Source organism: Emydura macquarii, unplaced genomic scaffold, assembly GCF_026122565.2.
Source record: "Emydura macquarii macquarii isolate MOO-44397 ecotype Brisbane River unplaced genomic scaffold, CSIRO-AGI_Emac_v2 contig_587, whole genome shotgun sequence".
NCBI classification, from domain to species: Eukaryota; Metazoa; Chordata; order Testudines; family Chelidae; genus Emydura; species Emydura macquarii.
The window spans coordinates 2,549,748-2,568,742 of NW_027130724.1; the positions used below are offsets into that span (position 1 = coordinate 2,549,748).

Here is an 18,995-nt window from a genome sequence, read left to right on the forward strand (position 1 = left end):
TAAAAAGATTCAGCAACAGCCACTGTGCTGCAAGACATCCAACAATAACACTTTTTCATTCACAATGAAATGCGAGTCTGCATGTAAAAAATAACAACAAATAGCACACCTTCAAATCACACACCTGTTATTAAACCTAAACCTTGTACAGATGCAAGCTTCCTATTTGACTCATGTGACTTGAGTACACTTGCCTTCTGCTAATGTTTTTCACCTGTAAATTTTAAAATAGCTTGATAATGCTTTATTCTCACTTAGTTTTCAGAGTCTGTGGATAATGTTGCAGAACAAGGTTAAGAACACTTGTCAAGAAAAAATTGCACAGTTCTGATGGCAAAATGAGGGTAAAATATTAGGCATCACAGTGGCATGGCATTTCAGTGTAACAGTAGGCTTTTGGCAACACAGTTCTGGGCCTCATTCACCACTGCCTTGCACCAGGCCATTATTTACACCAGTTCAAAGTGAGTACAACATACTAACATATCAGAATGGGAGCATTTTCCACCCACTGCAATGACTGTGTGAGGTGCAAGACAAAGGGGAATCAGTTTGCCCTAATTATAATAGAAAGTATACAAAATATAAAGTAAGCCTCCAATTCTGCAATCAGATCCACATGGATAGGTCTTTGCCCCTGCACGGAATCCCTTTGGTTGCAAAGGGACACCACAGGGACATAAGGATATCCCCTTATCTGCTTGCTGAGTTGGGGGCTTTTCACAGGCTTAACAAAACAACAGAAGTGCACAGACATGGTGTTTTACAGTTTTGAGTACTTTATAGCCATTTGAGAGAACAATGACATTATTATGTAAACTTCCCATTTAAGCATGTGTTATTGATTTAAGTAACATACAGACTTTAAACGTTTTTACTTCTGATATTAGAATTACCCATACAACCAAACCATTGTATATGGACATATGGACCAGATCACTGTTATCATTACACTCCTTAATAAATCTATCTTGATCTCTATAGATCAGTGAGGAGATTGTTCTTTCCTAAACAGGAAGCCAGTAACTTGGTCATTATTTTAAAATCTGTATTTAATAGTGAAAGTTAGCTAATAGCTAGCATATTCATCTTTAGGCTGACCTTCAGATATTAAAGGAATAGCCTAAAAAATGATTTTGGAAGAGTATTGCATGTTAGGATGCCTTAAACAAAGAAGTATGTGTTTAGAAAACAGTTATTGTTTGCAAATTGGGTGGTTTAGATGTTTGTGGTTGAGCTGAATGATTCTGAATAACTTCCAAATTTAAAAGTACAGTGTTCCCATTGATAGACATTTAGGACCAGATTCTGCTCAAGGTCTGCAAGTGTGAAGTAGTTTCATTAACATCAGTGGAGTTTCTCCAAACCTACGCTGGCAAACCAAGAGCAGAATTTGGCTTTTAAAATCTGGTCTCCATCCAGTAGAATTTTGGCTTGAGTGAACTAATTCCTAGAGAACCGTATGCTGGATTAAAAGAAGAACTAGTTGTTATTTTTCAAAAAGTCATTAATTGTTGTAAGCTGATGGATTTTTCTCCCTCCAAAGAGTGATGACCTGTCTGGAGAATTGGATTTCACAAAAGAAATCATGAATGGTTGTGTGCAAGTTGGAAGGATGTTGCAACACCCTGACAGGAACATAGTATTGCAGTGATAGGAATTCACTAGACTAGACAATCCTATGTGGAGAAAATTGGAGCATAGTTTTCAAACCGTTATATTTATTCATTTTTTTGAGCAAAAATCAATTTGAAGTGCATCTTCAAGCTCCCATGAATAGACTTTCCTGCATTCCTCAAGAGAATGTACAAGCATGGGAAGAGGCAGCTGTGCCGGCTTCTCACACATAGCCTTGGCCACGTGGCTCAGTGATGACCTGGAAGAACCACTTGCAGGAGTGAAAGGGTAATTTAATCTCTTTGCCCCTTCATTCCTTAGCCTTTCTGCAAAGACTGCCAACAAGGGTGCTAATTAATATCACTTGTGTTGATTGGGATACTTGTCCACTAGGAGCTGAATTGTCCATTTTATATGTTTGTGTGATCTGGTGTCCCCTAGAATGGAGTTCTGTTCCTCCCAGACCCTGTCTTATATTTGCATATCATTGTCTGTCCACTTACCTTCATCACTGATTAGTGCTGTGAACTACATTTCTTCTTTGCCACCCCCCTAGCTACCAGAAACTCTTCAGCCTTTTTGTGGAACTTCATGTCTACCCAGAAATCACTTATTAGTTAATAATTAAAGATAGTCCTTGCCCCAAAGAGCTGATTTTGACACTGCAGTAACGTCTCCCATGTAGTCACTCTATGCCGATGGGAGAGAGCTGTCCCATCAGCATAATTAAACCACCCCCAATGAGCGGTGGTAGCTATGTTGGTGGGAGATGCTGTCCCACCAACACAGCACTGTCCACTCTGGCACATCTGTTGGTAAAACTTATGTCGGTCAGGAGTGTGAGAAAAATTTTACTAACAAAAATAGACATAGCCTTAAATTGTAAGCTGTTTGGGACAAGGATGGTCTTGTTATCTGTTTGTACAGCGTTCTGTACAGTGGAGCCCTGGTCTTTAAGTTCTGCTTCTTGGTGCTACTGTAATATAAATAATAATTAACATAGCATAGTGGAATGAAGGATCATTTTGTATCTTCAAGCATCTTCATAACCATTGTTTCCCTAAAAAATTGTAATGTTTTCTGAGCCTGCTCACACTAAAAATATAATGAAAATGGATTTTTCCTCCTAATTTCCATCATAAACTGTGGTTAGAATGTAAACTCTCCCCCCCCGCCTTTTCTATTTTTATTAGGGAGGCACCAGTAGTGGCTGTAGTTCAGGTTGAGTCGCGTGTTGTGCTTAAATATATGAACATACACACAATACATGTGCATATATTTCCCAAGACTCACTAACCCCCTCAAACTTGTAGATTCCAAATGAAGCATAGCTGTTTCCAGATGAGGCATTCCCATTTTTTGGAATCTCTTCACTTTTCTTCCAAACAGACAAAAAAATGTGGAAATATTTTCAGAAATGCAGCTGCATGCACTTGTCTTGTCAGGGAAAGCTTACTCTGAGTTCAACTTCTGTTTTACCTTTTAGCAACAGCATTCTTAGTGGGAATGACTGTGCATTAATTAATCTGGGAATTTCTTTGACGCTACAAGCATTAACAATTTTTTGCAAATGTTATCCAAAGCTTTCCACATGCTCCTTTTGTTAGTTCAGAAATAAAATATTTGGAGATGTCCTTGCCGTAATAAGCAGTCTGACTTGAGACTGTTTTTTATAGAAGTAATATAAAAACACCCTGGGCCAAATTCTGAGCTGCACCAGTCAGGATTCTGGGCTGGTCTAATGGCTGGCACAGCCCACAGCATAAATTAGAGGAGCCCCACTGCTGTCTCTCACCTGCAGTAGCTGCTCTGAAGCCCAGGATAGTCAGAAAAAAAAATGCTCTGGCCTTTCCCCCCCATCCTGAACCATTCACTGGCATCCCTCTACACTGGATGCTGCATGGAAGGAGTGGCATAGGGTTACTTAATTTAGTCCTGTGCTCCCCTTCTGTATTTCCCCAGCTTTGGTGGTGTGGCTTCCTTTGTAAAGCAGAGCACAAAATCAGGCCCAAAGATATCAAATTGTACATCTAATAAAACTAAGGTTCTCATTCTTTATTGTTATACATTCTTTGATTTGAGTGAAAGGTCAGCTTTGCAACTTTGGATACTGTCAGTGAACTTTAGCACCATATTTAGGCATTGTATAAATATGTTTTTATAAAACCTCAAACTAATATGAAGGTTTTCATCGGGGGGTTTAATGCCAATAGAAACAGTAACAAAAATTGTGCTAGTGCTCACATCCCAAACATTGCAGCATTCTGCATGTGCATGTGAGTGTCAGACACAGGCTCTAATTCTTTTGTCACACCAGTTCTAATTACATTAGCTTTAAAAGAGTTACTCCCATCGGAGCTAGTTGGATGAGAATCAGTTCCAAAAACTATAAACAGAAGCAGAACTGATTTGTATTTTTATTAACTAGCGTGAACTTTGACAGGTAAGGTTTTAAAGTTTGTTCATAGGTAAGAACTTTAAAAAGTAATTTTTATTTTAATCAGTGCCCCCTTCAGGCTGTGTCCACACTAGGAAAATACATCATGTTTGAAGATGTATTGACTAACATGTTTTAATTAACACAATGTTAAACATGACTTAGCATCCAATGTAAACAGGGAAAAATCATGTTGACAAATATGAGAGCTGGTCATAATTAATCCTTGGGAAGGGATTGTGATTAACATTGACTAGCTAACACACTTTTAAAACATGAATTGTCCTTTTACACAGTACTGGCAAAATCATGTTTCACACTGATCATACTGGAGTCAGTGGAGCTTTCTGTGGGTACGGGGGTTTGCCTGTACAGAGATCATTGCAGGATCATGCTTTAACTATGAAGTGGTGACAGTCCCTCTAAAACAGTCATGTGTAAAAAATACATGTGAATTAATATATTGTTTTAACAACGAGAGTTCTGTAGCACTTTAAAGACTAACAAATTTAATTTTAGCAGGCATAAGCTTTCGTGAGGCTCAGCTCACTTCGTCAGACGCAGAGGTAGAAATGAGAAACATAAGATCATCATATAAATATACAAGAGCATAGAGAACAATGGGGGAGGTGGATGAAAGCCGGGTACTGTACTGTCGACAGACCCATCCTGGCTTACAGACAGCCCCCCAACCTGAAGCAAATACTCACCAGCAACCACACACCCTACAAAAAATCCAACCCAGGAACCTATCCCTGCAACAAACCCCGTTGTCAGCTTTGCCCACACATCGACTCTAGTGACAGCATCACTGGTCCTAATCACATCAATCACACCATAAGGGGCTCATTCACCTGTACATCCACTAATGTTATATATGCCATCATGTGCCAGCAATGCCCCTCTGCCATGTACATTGGCCAAACTGGACTATCACTATGCAAAAGGATAAATGGACACAAATCAGACATAAAAATAATAACATCCATAAACCAGTGGGAGAACACTTTAATCTCCCAGGGCACACTGTCACTGACCTGAAAGTTGCTGTACTTCTCCAAAAAAACTCCAAAAACAGACTTCAAAGAGAAACTGCTGAGTTAGAAATGATCTGCAAACTTGACACATTCAAACTGGGTTTAAACAGAGATTTGGAACGGCTCTCTCATTACAAGAGGTAAATTGCTTTGCTCACCCATTCTCACCTCCTACTCAATGACTGTCATTAGACCTCAAGTACCCGGCTTTCGTCCACCTCCCCCATTGTTCTCTATACACTTGTATATTTATATGATGATCCTATGTTTCTCATTTCTACCTCTGCATCTGACGAAGTGAGCTGAACCTCACGAAAGCTTATGCCTGGTAAAATTAAATTTGTTAGTCTTTAAAGTGCCACAGAACTCTCGTTGTTTTTGCTGTATACTGACTAACATGGCTACCCCTCTGGAAATATATTGTTTTAACTCAGCATCAGTCATTTTAATTCAGAGGAACTCTTAGAAGGCAAGCACAATACCAAAAGTTATTATTTGAATCATGCACATTAAAATAGAAAGTACAGGACACAAACAAATATTTTGGTTTTTTGTTAAAATTTGATAATATATCAAGTTACGATTGTTTTCAATCTTATCTATCACTGCAACATATGGAGAATTTAACAGAAATAATGTTCCTTTCCACTTTAATAGTGTTAAAATGTGAATAACCTGTGTAACCATTTGACATTTACCTGGGTCTGATGATATAGGGAAAAGGAGATTTTCACACCAAAATAACACAACCCACATTTCTCAAAGGCTGATCAGCTCGTAAATGGGTCATGATATGAGCAATACGTTTTCTTTTCATTAGTCAGAACTAACAAGTTTGAGTGTATTGGTGTGTTGTCCAGGCCATAAGCATTGCCATGCTTGGTTTCATTTTTACTTTGTTTCTCCTCTCCACCCTTTGCTTTTATAATGATAAATTTCAGTAACTATTATGCTAGGTGCATTCTTGCCTCAACGATGCCTTAGAATCAGAGTTTGTTTTATTCAAAAGTATGTACAGTGGAAATATTCACTGGCAAGGTTACTTACAAATGCTGGATGGTTGTGATGGGGGCACTGTGACTCTTCGGGTTCAGGGGCAAACCTTTCTGGACTAACAGACCCAATCTGGTTCTTGGAAAGAAACCTAGTAATTCTGCCTCTTCTACAGGGGCTTATCCAGGACCAGCAGGATTTAAGCAAGTGGATTTGTTTTTCAGGTTAGCCTTATGATCCTTCCAGTTAAGGAACTGTATAACCTGCTGACATCAACAGAGATTGGTTAGTGAGTCCACAGAAAAGACTGGAATCCTGATATTGGAGAAGAGTGGTTCTTCTGTGTGTCTATTGTTTACTTTATCATGGTGGTTGCTATGGCCCGATTCTCAGCTGGTGTAAGCAGAAGCCACTCCAGTGAAGTCAAGGCATCTATACCAGTATACATGAGGATCTGGCCCACAGCCTTTAACAGCAGCACTGATACAGTAAACAACAGATACATAGAGGAGTCACTCTTTTGTGCTATAACAGAAGCTCTGGGCTTCGGACTAGAGAGTGGTCTTGATGTTTCTTAGGTTTTGTTGTTTGCTTTGTTCTGTGAAGAATCTAAAATAAATACAATGGAGAAGAATTTTGCATTAGTATCTAGCGGTCCCAGTGTTTCTGCTATAGTGGGGAAAGTCTGGGAATGGATATATTGGTCTCTTCTGGATTTGTCAACCTATTGTATCTCATTTACATTTAAGTGATATGCATGTGTAGCTCAATGTTATAAAGGATTGATTGTGCTAAAGACCTTGGGCTTGATTTGCCACTGCTTTTGTATTTTATTTAGTTATTTACGTCTGTGCAAAGTCAGTGAGAGAAGCTTAAGTGCTTTTCTGGATTAGGGCCAGAGTGCTCAGAACCTTGCAGAATCAATCCCTTATTCACCTGTTGGTAGACCTGCAAGGTGAACAGAGGGAATGGGATGGATTACTACCATTTTCTGCTGTTCCAAGCAATATTATTTGCTAAAATGATGATCACTTCCAATAGCAAGGAAGGAGAGGAAAGATGCTGCATAAATTGTAATAAAATGCAAGAACAGGGGGTTAAAATCAGATGTATTAATTTGGATTATACTCATACAGTATGTAGTGAAAACAACTGTAATAAATTCTTACAGAATTTGGAGCATTTGTCTAGTTTACTTTGAGTTATGGAAAAATCACCAAAGTGTAAACCCTTGGCAGAATTTTAAATGGATTTCTTGAATTGGGAGAAGATGCTGTTCCTTGAAGGCATGTTGTCATTGGAGATCAAAAGTGTATTTGGGGAAAGAGGTTAAAATAATACAGTTCAATATACACCTTTATTCTCTTTCTTCATCTATGAGAATTGCACTGTTTCTCTATAATATTTCCTGCATCTTGAAGATAAAGGCTATGAGGAAACAATCAGATTTTCCCATGTGGGGGAAACAAATGTCTTTTAAGTTTCTTTGTTCATTTAAATCAGTGCTTGAATTGTTTCTCTTACAAGGGACCTTGGAAGCACATTGTCTCATCTCCAAGTACTATGGATGGCTCGCTGTGGGCTCAGAGATTTAGATGGAATCTCTTCCTGCAGCTCTTTGAAGGTAGGTAAAACTTGGTCATTTCAAATCTGCTTCTATGGTCAATATCTTTAGTTAATATTTCTCTTCCTGTAATTGTACTATTACTTTTTTTTAAAGATTTTAAAGGATTTTGATTAGACATCTTTGGTTTGTATTTATTAACCGTTGATGATACTAAAGCAATTATTTTTTTATTACAACACTCAGGCCTCATCATAAACACACTTACTGCCAGGCATAATACTTATTTCCATGATAGTCTCATTGACTTAAATGAGAGGAAAAATTATGCCCAAGCTAGTTCCTGAGCATTCTGATTGATGTCTCTTAACTCTTTATATTATGCAATACTCTAAAAATTTGAAGTAAGCCAATAAGTGGCTAAATGTAATTTGGGCAAGTTTGTGATTTATATGTTCTGTTTACTTCTATTGAGGAACTCTATATAGCCTATAACAATATTTCTGACCTGAGCCAAGTGAGCTTGCTGGATCATCTTGAGATTCTGGACCTGGAAGGAAACAATATTGAGGACATCAACCAGATTCAGTACCTGGGACTCTGTGGCAAACTAAACAGTCTCACAGTGGAGGGGAATCTTATTTGCCTGAAGCCAAATCCAGAGTCTTCAGAGGTGAGGATCTTGTGCAGATTTCTTGTGTTAAATTTTACACATATTTATCTTGAGTTGGTAAATCAGGAATCCACAGAAATACTTCCATTGTATTGTTGTCATAGTTGATGATATTGTAGGTGTTTCTTTCATTATATCCCTCTTTCTCTAGAGCTTGTTTTTTTAAAGGCACCTCCCATGAACACAAAAAAGAAGAGACAGAGCACTGGTATTGATTGACAAGGCCTTTTCCCTAATGGCTTCAAGGGAGTGTTGATATCAGTAGAAACCCCTTTCATAACTCATCTCCTGATTCATGTGGGTGCAGGGGTAAAATAAACTAGCAAGTAAATTGTCCTTACAAGAATAAACACTTCTCCCACATGCCAGTAGTGGACATATTTGTGCAACATTAAATCTATTATCATCTGCTGCAAACCTGCACGAGGGTTGCTAGAGTTTAATTTCTTCCTGCTTTCTAGCTAGCCCAAATCCCTTTCATTGCTCACCAGGGAGCATGGAGCAGGCTTTTAAGTTATTGTTTTTTAACCTCCATTAAGAAAATAATATTTTCTAAGTCCCCAACATGTCAGACAATCTTCAAAATGGGCGTTCCTCAACTCCATGGCCATTAGGGCAGCCAACATCTTTGCGCTGAGCCTGGGCTTTGGACCAGCCCTCTGGAAGCACTTCCCAGAATTCTCAGCCTCCGAGCAGACTCCAGGGTGCCCTTTGGAGCAGAACTTTCAGGGGATTTTTGAAAGATTTTTAACTAACTGTCTCTCAAATTTCTTTATGGCTTCGAGGCTTTCTTCTCAAAACTGCTAAACTAAAAAATCCCCAACAAATTCTTGTGGCTTTCTGAGAAGGATTTGAAGGATAGCACCTTTCTTCCCCTAAGAAGTGGCAGGACAGCAGGTTGCCTGCACCCAGCTCCAGCTGGTGTATGAGTAAGGTCCACACTGAGAGAGCAGAGTAGGCCACAGGAACCCTGCTCCGAGACAGCTTGTGGGCAAAGTCCAGGCCGGGAGACCTGAGCAGGCCCCAATGAAACTAGCCCCCAAATGGCATGTGGGTCAGACACACACTGAGAGAGCTGAGCAGGCCACAATTAAACCAGCTCTCAGCTGGTGTGTGGGTGAGAGCTACGTTGAGAGAGTTGAGCAGGCCACAAGGATGCCTGGCTACTGCCAGCATGTGGGCAAGGTCCACAGTGAGTCAGTTGAACAGGTCACATGGAAGCACCCTTCACTGAAACCATACCAGAATAGTGACATGGAAAAGAAGGAAGTTTTTCAAAGCCCTCCTGCCTCTCCACTAGGTTATGGGGCACCTATTCCTACAGTTTGCAGAGCATGTCTCCCTAAGGAGTGATTTGGAGCCAATGGAAACAAATGACCACACTGGTATCAGGTGGGCCTTGCAGGTAAACAGATTTACCTGCAAATCCTCAGCTGCTATGAATGCTCCTGCAACCTTTCTGATACCAATGGGTCGCTTGTCTGCATTGGCTCCCTGCTTTTATTGGAAATGAGATCAGCAAGGACACCAGTTTGCATCTTGCCCTAGTTCATTTAAAAATATTTCTTTTAATTGCTTATTTTGGTCCCACTCAAGTGTCCTATATCCTCACATTAGGGCCCAGTCACCAGCAACATTTGTTATCTATCCTTGCAGTGCTGGAGGCATCTGGAAACTAGTTGGATTATCGCTGCTCTTTGGGGACTAAACTTTTCACACATGAGAGATCACTTAGCTTTGTCAGATAGCCCTGCTGTGACATGCAAAAATTCAGCTTCTTGTGCTGTGATTTCAGAAGGATGTCAGTAATACAGTGTAACAGCATTAATCTTTCAATTTCTCTTCTTTCTCATCCTCCTCTTTTCGTAGCTTTTAGGAAAAACCCAAAATGACCATTTTAAGTATGAGTCTGCATTTCTCTCATTATTACTTTAGTATGAGTGTAGTAGTAAAAAGCATATTATCAGCAGTGCAAAAGAGCAAGGCAAAGCACTAGAGTTAAACCACACCTGACTCATGTTATTATCTGTCCATCCATATTAGATCCCTCTCCTGTCTCTTAAACCACCTAAAATCACAATATCGAAGTTGAAATATACCATCAAAAACTAAAAACCTAATATGGTTCAGGATTTTGAATCTGGATATCTACCAAATCAGTGTGTTGACACAATGATTCTTGATCATCCTTATAATCTATTTTGTGGCTTCAAGGAATTCCAAGAGGGAAGGAGACCACGAAAATAAAACTTCAAAGTGGCATGTTAAAGTGAGGGACTCTTTTTAAAGGAAGTTATCAAACTTTTTCTTAGTATAGACCAGGTCTTAGTAGAGAGATTGTCTTGTGGACACCAACCCCCCTATTTGCAGTCATAATAACCATCTCTCCTTCCTTTCTGTTGGGATTGCATAACATCCCAGTGGCAACAACAGCAATTGTTTACATTAAATAATGATATTAGAATAATGCTTAATGTGATGTACAGTGCATGCACTTAAAACGTTCATTCCAGTTTTAGAGATACTGTTGATTCCAGTGATATTTCCTTTACTTAAAATGAGGAATACCGTCGGAACTGGTAATAGCTCTAAAAGTGGAATGAACTTTAAATCCACCCACTGTAACAGCCTGAAACAATCAGGTGAGTCAGCATAATTCAATCAGCCAGTTCTCTGGAGCATCAGCAAGAGCTCTGTAGACTACTGGTGGTTCATGGATGACTATTTGGGAATCAGTGCTCTAGAATCTTTATCCAATATGTTGAATAAATATATATTTTTTGCAAACTTTCTGTGTACATGTAGAATAGTTCTTCTGGATTAAAACAGATGACCCACCATCATTTTCTTCAAATGCTGTAATTGCATTCTCAAGAGATAAATATGAGACAAACAAATTAGGTCGAATGTTAATTGCAGCAGAAGTCTCCCAAGTTATTAGTGGTAGGCTAAAATCAAGATACAGCATATGTAACCAAGATGTTTTGGAGAGTAATGCATTGTACACTATTTTCCAGGAAATGGAGCATTCTACGTTGATGTTACAAAGGATCGGTAATGCATGAATAAGAAAGAAAACGAAGGGCTGGCATTGTGATTCTTCTGTATCACATGCCATATAACTTCCCTGTTTACTCTAAACCATTCATATCCATAGAATTCATTTGTGTAAGAATTTAAGCTTGAAAGCTTAGGTAGCATCCCTAAAAGCTCAGTCATGTAGTGCATGTGTGGGTATTCCAACTCATGTATATAATAATCATAAAAATTTGTATCACTTTCTTACATTTAATTATTGGCTTGATCACATCTATCACTGAAGGCAGCAGCATAGTGTAGTGCTTTAGTTGTCATGTTTTTTCTTCTCAGAGATCCAGGAGGCTGTGCCTTAACAAATTGCTCTGCATTTGTTTTCCTGCTTTGAACTTTCAGAGGTGTACTTCAGAGGCAGATACTGTAACTATTTATAACTGAAATGTTTGTTAGTGGCATTTCATTTCTTACTGAAGATACAATTAGAAACAAATGTCCCTGCAAAAAGAAATCCATGCCAGCTTCTAGTGGAAAGATCATGTCTTCTTGCTTGTTTTTATTCCCATAGAGACAATACAGTTCAGCTTCTGTCACTATCAGAACCTAAGCAATAGGTACTGGAGCTATAAGGAGTTCATGTCTATCCCCCTTTGCTGTCCATCTTCAAAGGTAGTAACATATTCAAAAGACATCATTATCACTTGGTGTCTTCAGACCTTAAAAAACACTTGTGATAGGGTTATGCCATGATTGCTCTTGACCTGTTTAGGTGATTAAATCAGGGATTGATTAACATTATAATATGCTGAAGTGCAACATGTGTTTTTGGAAGTGGAGTACACATACAGAGCATGTACCACATAAGAGACACTCTCAAACAAGTTTGCGAAAGGGAATATCTTAAGTAATTGCTAGCTAAGACTTCACCACTCAGATATTTTATTCTATGCAATGTCTTTCTGTCAGGTATTGCATAACTAATGCTCCAGTTACTGGGATAGCTAGATTTAAAGAAGAATGCAAGAGTTTCAGAAGATTCATTGCTGTCCACATATTGACCATCTTCTCTGCCTCTCCCTTGGTTAGATTTTGCTTCTTTGAGCCATTCTAGGAGCAGACAGATTTATCAGCCATTTGTTGCCTCACTATTGATGGGATGCCTCTTCAGAGAGGCATGTCTTCCACCAAGCTCTGAAAGAGGCAACTCACAAATTCACTCTGACCCCTCAGTGGAGAGTTCCACAGCCCTGAGGCGGCCATCATAAAACCCACTCCACCCTCAGCTCCTGAGAGTTTCACCCTGAGCTCTGTCAGTTGCTTTCTTCCTATCAATGCTTTCACCAACTGACTGGCGTATAGAAAATTAATCTGAGAGAGAGAAAAAATTGATATGGACTTATATTCATGATACCTCAGCTGGGCAAGTCTAACATCTCAAGCTGCTTGTCATACTGGACCCCATAGTACAACCTCCATAACAGCTCTTGTATTTTTTTTATCTACAAAATGATTAACTAGATTTACTGCCCTTTCTTCAGGCTGCCTGTTTGCTTTGTGTAATTTGATTTTCCGATGACCTCATCTTTGTCTGTCATTTTAAACCAAAAGCAACAACCTGATGATAAATGCTGTAGCCCTTATTACAGCTGCTGTTTGCAGTATTGCCATGTGAGTGTAATATGATGCATCTCTCAAACAGTCCAGCACTATCAATTGTAAACCTATAGCCAGTGCACTGTGCAAAGTACATGTGCTATGTGAAGGGATGATGATTGGTTAAGACTGTTCCTAAATTAAGATTAGTCAGTCATGTTAGTGTCTGCCTCTTCTTATGAGTAGCCAGCAAATATATGCTTTATTTGACATATTCCCTCTGGCAGTCTGTGTGGTGTTTTGTGGGAAGGGACTGAATGGTTGTTATACTACTACAGGAAGATTTCTTTGTATGACAAAACTACTGATGGGTGAGGACTTGGCTGACTGACCAAACAACTGACTTATACATAGACATTAACATTCAGGTGAGCCATCCCCTCACGGTCCACCATCAGGACAATCTTGCTTTGTGCTTTCTTTAAACTGCTAGTGAATTTGAGGCAGTGAAACATTGTCCGCTGTCTTGAATCTAAATTTTTTTAATCAACGTAAAATTACATGTTCCAGCCAACTCGTAGGCCTTACCAAATTTTTCCAAAGCTGAGATGCCATGTATAGACATCTTTGCAGTGTCCTAATCTGTTAGAAATACTCAAAATTCACCAGGAGATTCAGAAACATAGTGTAATAATCAATGTATGTAACACTACACTTCCCTCTCTTACTGTTCATAATTCCTCAACCATTGTGATGTGCACATGAACCATTTCACATATTGTCTAAAATGTCATTTAATTAGTCCAGATGTGCAGCAAGAACCTGTGACCCCTCAACATGTGTCATAACCGGCATGTGGGCATGGGAGGGGCCAATCAAAAGTCTCAGAAAAGAAACATATATACTGTGACCCTTCCGTGCCTAGTGTAGCCACCTGATAATGTCAAGGTCAGGGCAAACTGCAAAAGGAGAGCAGATTCTCCCAACAGTGGTGGGTGACACTGAAGTCAGACTTCCCAACCAGCCACAAACAGTGCTTCTGATTCCCCACAATGGTTATCAAGAAGCCCAGAATAAAATATACACAGCCCCCTTTACTGCATTTCAGTCTCTGGCTCCCAATCAGCCACTAGGTCCAGTAAAGAGACCAGTTATTTAAACTCTATGCTCTTTACTAAAAAGGTTCCCTCTGACCCCAAAGGGTCAGCCACAGTACCAGATCAGTATAAGTTTGGATCTTACCCAAAATACTACGCTGCCAGCCAATCCTTTGGTAACTAAAACTAAAGGTTTATTATAAAAAGAAAGGAACAAACAATAAGAGAAATGTTAAAGGATTAAAGCAATCAGATACATACAAATGATTTGAAAGTCCATATATATCAAGTTTCTAGAAGAATTGTGGAGTTTGCAGGCTTGTATAGTCCCTCTGGTATAAACCAGTACCTGGATGGGTCTCAGTCCTTTGTTTCACAACTTCAGTTCAGTTGTAGATGAGATGATCCAGAGGTAGGGAAAGACTGAAAGACAGACTGAAGACAAAATGAATCCTGGGCACCTGCCTTTTATGTCCTCTGGCCCTTGCCATGCTGCTTGTGGAATTTCACAGGAACCAAAATGGAGTCTAGAGTCACATGAGCAAGTCCTGGTGACTCATCAGGTATATCCCTGGCTTCTCCCCCTGGGCCCCTTGCACCTGTGAATGTTTTAATGGGCCATTAAGCAGGCCATCCCTGCAGCCATCCTGTCTGGGGAGTTACCCAGACACAGCACAATTTGAAATACAGATATATCAACCATATCCATAACTTCCATTACACATATAACACATGAACATAAACATTATCATCTTACTTAGCACATTATAGCCTTTCTAACAGTACCTGACATGGCATATCTCACATGAATTGTTATGATTTTGATATACTGATGTCAAACAATATACTAAATGCCCCCCCCAATCCAGCCAGCATGACACCCCCAACGCGAGACTGGTGTAGAAGGGAGTAATCAGAGCTCCTGAATACTCCTCAAGGGCCCCCTTATCCAGCCAGCGTGACAGATACAGTTTATTTTAGCCTTTGTGCATCTGCCCTTGGCATGCAGCCTCATGCAGGAAAAGGCTTAGATTTAAAACGAGTCATCTCCTCTAAAATTATACAGAAATACTCGCAATGAGTCCCGGGGCTGCATTTGCACCACACCTGTTTTAGAGTTGTGCCTAAAGTCGCAATCTAGCTCTGAGGGATTTTCTGCCTTTCGGGCATATATTTTTAGTCACACCATTGCCTGAGGTTGATGCTGCAACCAGAGAATTCCAAGGGGAGGCACTTATGGGTTGAGTTTGTCCAGTCTTCCCATGGAGAGCAAGGTATTGTTTGCAGTTTTGTACAGCTCCCAGATGCTATGGTAATAGGTGCTGAGGTCATTGATAAATAAATTACAAATAAGCCTTTTATTTTATGCTGCTCATATGAACAAACAAAGTGAACACTTCCACATTGCTTGTAGTAGTCCAGTTTCTCTTGAACAATATGTTAAAATGACCACATTCTCAATTCTTCCAGGTGCCAGATTATAACTACAGAGTCGAAGTGAAAAAACTCATCCCTCACTTGAAGTATTTGGATGAAATACTAGCAAATCAAATCACCATCCCTCCCTCCAGGAAGATGAACAAGGACTGGCTAATTGTCAAGGATTCCATTAAGGATGGCACTTTAGCCAAAGACATTTCTGGGTTACGTATGTCAAATTTCTCATCAAGGTCCATTTACTGGTGCTGATATGTAAGAAAGAGAGTGCAGCTGGATTCTTAGATCCCAAGCTAAGCTTTCCGGGATGGGAAGTAGGAAACTCAGTCTTTTCACTTGGAAACTGAGCAGGTTGGCTATGGAATTGACTGTGGGACAATAAACATGGAACCCTATGCTATTTTCATGGTCATTCTTTGGAATATAACTGCACTTTCATACTTATGGCCAGAACCTCTGCCCCACTGAGGCTGCTTTGTGCTGCTCTTAACCAGCCAGTGAAGGATTCTTCCCTCTTGCACTGGGGAATCCTTCAGTACTGCCATATTGATTCCTATGCCATTGAATTGGGTGAATACCTAGGAGAAGAGGAGTATGGCTAGAACGCTTCTTCTCTCCAGTATTGCCCAAATGTGGCTATGAAACAATAGGAGTAATTTAAAGCAGACCTGAGGCTAGCCCCAGGATCAGAGAAATGTAAAAGTGGCTTAAACCACCAAACATATCTCATTTGCAGCTGAGGTTCTAGCCCTTAGTATTCTTTGTGTTTGGATGTTTTGAATTGAGCAATTCAAGTGAAATCTTGGAAATGAATGTGGTAAACAGTATGATGGTTCATGAATAGTGACCCACGTAACTACATGACAATACACTGTTTGGCAGAACTGGTTCAAAAAACATAAGAACAGCCATACAGAGTCTGTTCAATGGTCCATCTAGCCCAGTATCCTGTCTTCCAACAATGGCCAATGCCAGATGCTTCAGAGGGAATGAACAGAACAGGGCAATTACTGAGTGATCCATCCCCTATCGTCCAGTCCCAGTTTCTGGCAGTCAGAGGTTTAGGAACACCCTGAGCATGGGTTTGTATCCCTGATCATCTTGGCTAATAGCCATTGATGGACCTATCTTCCATGAACTTTATCTAATTCTCTTTTGAACCCAGTTATATTTTTGGCTTTGACAGCACTCCCGATAACAAATTCTACAAGTTGACTGTGTGTTCTGTAAAAAAGTACTTCCTTATGTTTGTTTTAAAACTGCTGCCTGTTAATTTCATTTGGTGCTATAGAGAACAGAAGAAAATGCAGTTCCTGCTTCAATGTACTTTACCATGTTCAATTAAATATTACAAAGTATTTCCTATCACTGCTTCTATTGCTTCCCATTAGTGAGGGCAATAAGGTGGCTTCCTGACCCCCACTGTTGTGATATGTTTGCCAACTGTGTGCCATTAAAATATAGTTTATTTTGGAATAAGTACACACACTTGTCATTTATTTTAATCCCAGTGGGTCCAAGTCATTAGTTGTAATAGTAGGTATGGTAGGAAAAAATCTGATCCTTCAGTGATCCCTCCTCCATTGGCTACATAAGCTGAATTACAGAAAAACAGTAAAGTTGGGAAGCAGAAACAGCATAGAATGTAACACAACACAGGGCATTCATATTACTTTATATTGTAGTCTTGCTTGTATTTTTGCCTTTAACATTAAGCACTCAGGAAATTCCAAATATTTTCTCTCCTTTAGTAATGTTAACTTAGCTGCCTTGCACATGCTGTATGTTTTGTGGTTTTGCATTAATAACAAAGACCAAGATATTTTCAATAAATAGGTGCCTAACATTAAGCTCGTAAATAAATGGCCTGATTATTAAAAGTGCTGAGCACAATACTGCTGGACTATTTTTCCTTTGTCAGCCTATAATATCTAAAATGGTTTAGAAAATGTGTGAAAAGGTGCAGGTGTGTTTGTGCTAGCAAACCTTTTTGGCTCAAGGGCCACAAATATCATTTTTACAGCCCTGAAAGGCCACCAGTCTATCAGCTCATAAAAAATGTATTGATGTATACACCATTAAGGACTAAAAATCACTACATATTTAAAGTAAACATTTTGATGCTACTATGCTCATTTTTACATTCACTATTTTACAAATTACTCACAGTATGTCACACACTCATAGACAAAACACTAGTGTAGATGAGTGACTCTCACTACACAGTGAAGCACATGTCCTGGCAGCTAAGTCACGGTGGGTGCATAAGTCACTGCTAAGTGCAGGCCAAACTGTAAGACACTGATTTTGAGAGTCCTGCCCCAACTCAAGAATGGTAGATCCTAGCTCCTCCACCAGCAGCTCCCCTCCCCCTCACTGCAGCCAGACCTAAGGAATTCAGCAAGGAGGCTGCCTCCTGCTGATCTCCCATCCCCCTGGCTGCAGCAGGGAAACTGCATGCATCCTGTAGTCCCCTGTGCTCCAACTGGGTCCCTAGGCAGTGGCTCCCTTCTGCAGCCAGGGGAACAGGAAATCAGTGCTCTCCTCCCTCTGAGTCCAGCAGGGACCTCAGCACATAGGGACCCACACAGAGCGCTTTCCTCTCTGCTGGAGCCAGAGGCGGGGAGTGCTGATCTCCCGTCCCTCCAGCTCCAGCAGGGACCCCAGAACCTATGGACCCAGGAGGAGCACTTTGCCATGCTCCCTGCTACAGCCAGGGGGAGGAGAGCGCTGGTTTCCCGTCCCCTTGGCTGTAGCAAGGAGCCTGCACCGGTCTTGTAGCCCTATGGCAACATGCTCCCCCTGGGTCCTTAGGCAGTGGATCCCTTCTGTAGCCAGCAGCAGGGGAGTGGCGGGCCACTTTGAAAGACCCCGTGGGCCACTTTTGGCCCCCAGGCCACAGGTTGGGAATCACTGTGCTAGAGGGTGGCCGCACAAGTGTCCTAACATGAGGATATTGCAGATACTGTGTGGCTGTGCTGTGTGTGTATTTCATTTAAGTTTCTTAAAACAGGAAGTGCATTTTCTTCCGTTGTCTATCGGAAGCATGTTGCCATTGCTTTATCATAACTGCACAATGATAGGGTATTTTAAATGTAGCATTATTAGTTAATCTCATTGAAATCTCTCTCTTAGATTCTTATCCAGAGGCAACAACAAGAAGGCCTGGCTCTGGTCTGAGACCTGCCACAGTTCACTTCATGTCAGCTTCCAGACCATGGACTTCACAGAGGCCTGCTAGTGCAGGGAGATCTAGCAATGTCCATTTGCGATCCAGTGGCAGCACCCTTCCAGAATCCACTGCCTCTGATGAGATGTTCCTAGACGATGACTCCAGTGACTTGACACATGGTGATGAATTTTCTTTGTTTGTTCTTCACCCACCCACCCCTCTTTCAACCCCCTCTCAAAGTTCTTCCTGCTTTATAAAAGCGCATATGCTCTCAATGGCACACATTAGTACTGACAGCACACTTGTCCGTAGGTTTCCTTATGTGAAGCCTGCACAGTGGGT

General features: G+C 40.4%; 1 protein-coding gene across 6 annotated transcripts in view; it reads left to right on the forward strand.

The window, feature by feature from the left end:
• LRRC56 (leucine rich repeat containing 56) overlaps positions 1 to 18,995 on the forward strand; it is a 117,559-nt gene that overhangs the window by 87,672 nt on the left and 10,892 nt on the right. For all 6 annotated transcript variants that reach the window (XM_067540495.1, XM_067540494.1, XM_067540493.1 and 3 more), the window contains 4 exons: positions 7,612 to 7,708; positions 8,124 to 8,321; positions 15,515 to 15,692; positions 18,617 to 18,832. In XM_067540495.1, coding sequence (XP_067396596.1) covers positions 7,612 to 7,708; positions 8,124 to 8,321; positions 15,515 to 15,692; positions 18,617 to 18,832 — 689 coding nt within the window. The remainder of the gene's footprint in view (positions 1 to 7,611; positions 7,709 to 8,123; positions 8,322 to 15,514; positions 15,693 to 18,616; positions 18,833 to 18,995) is intronic.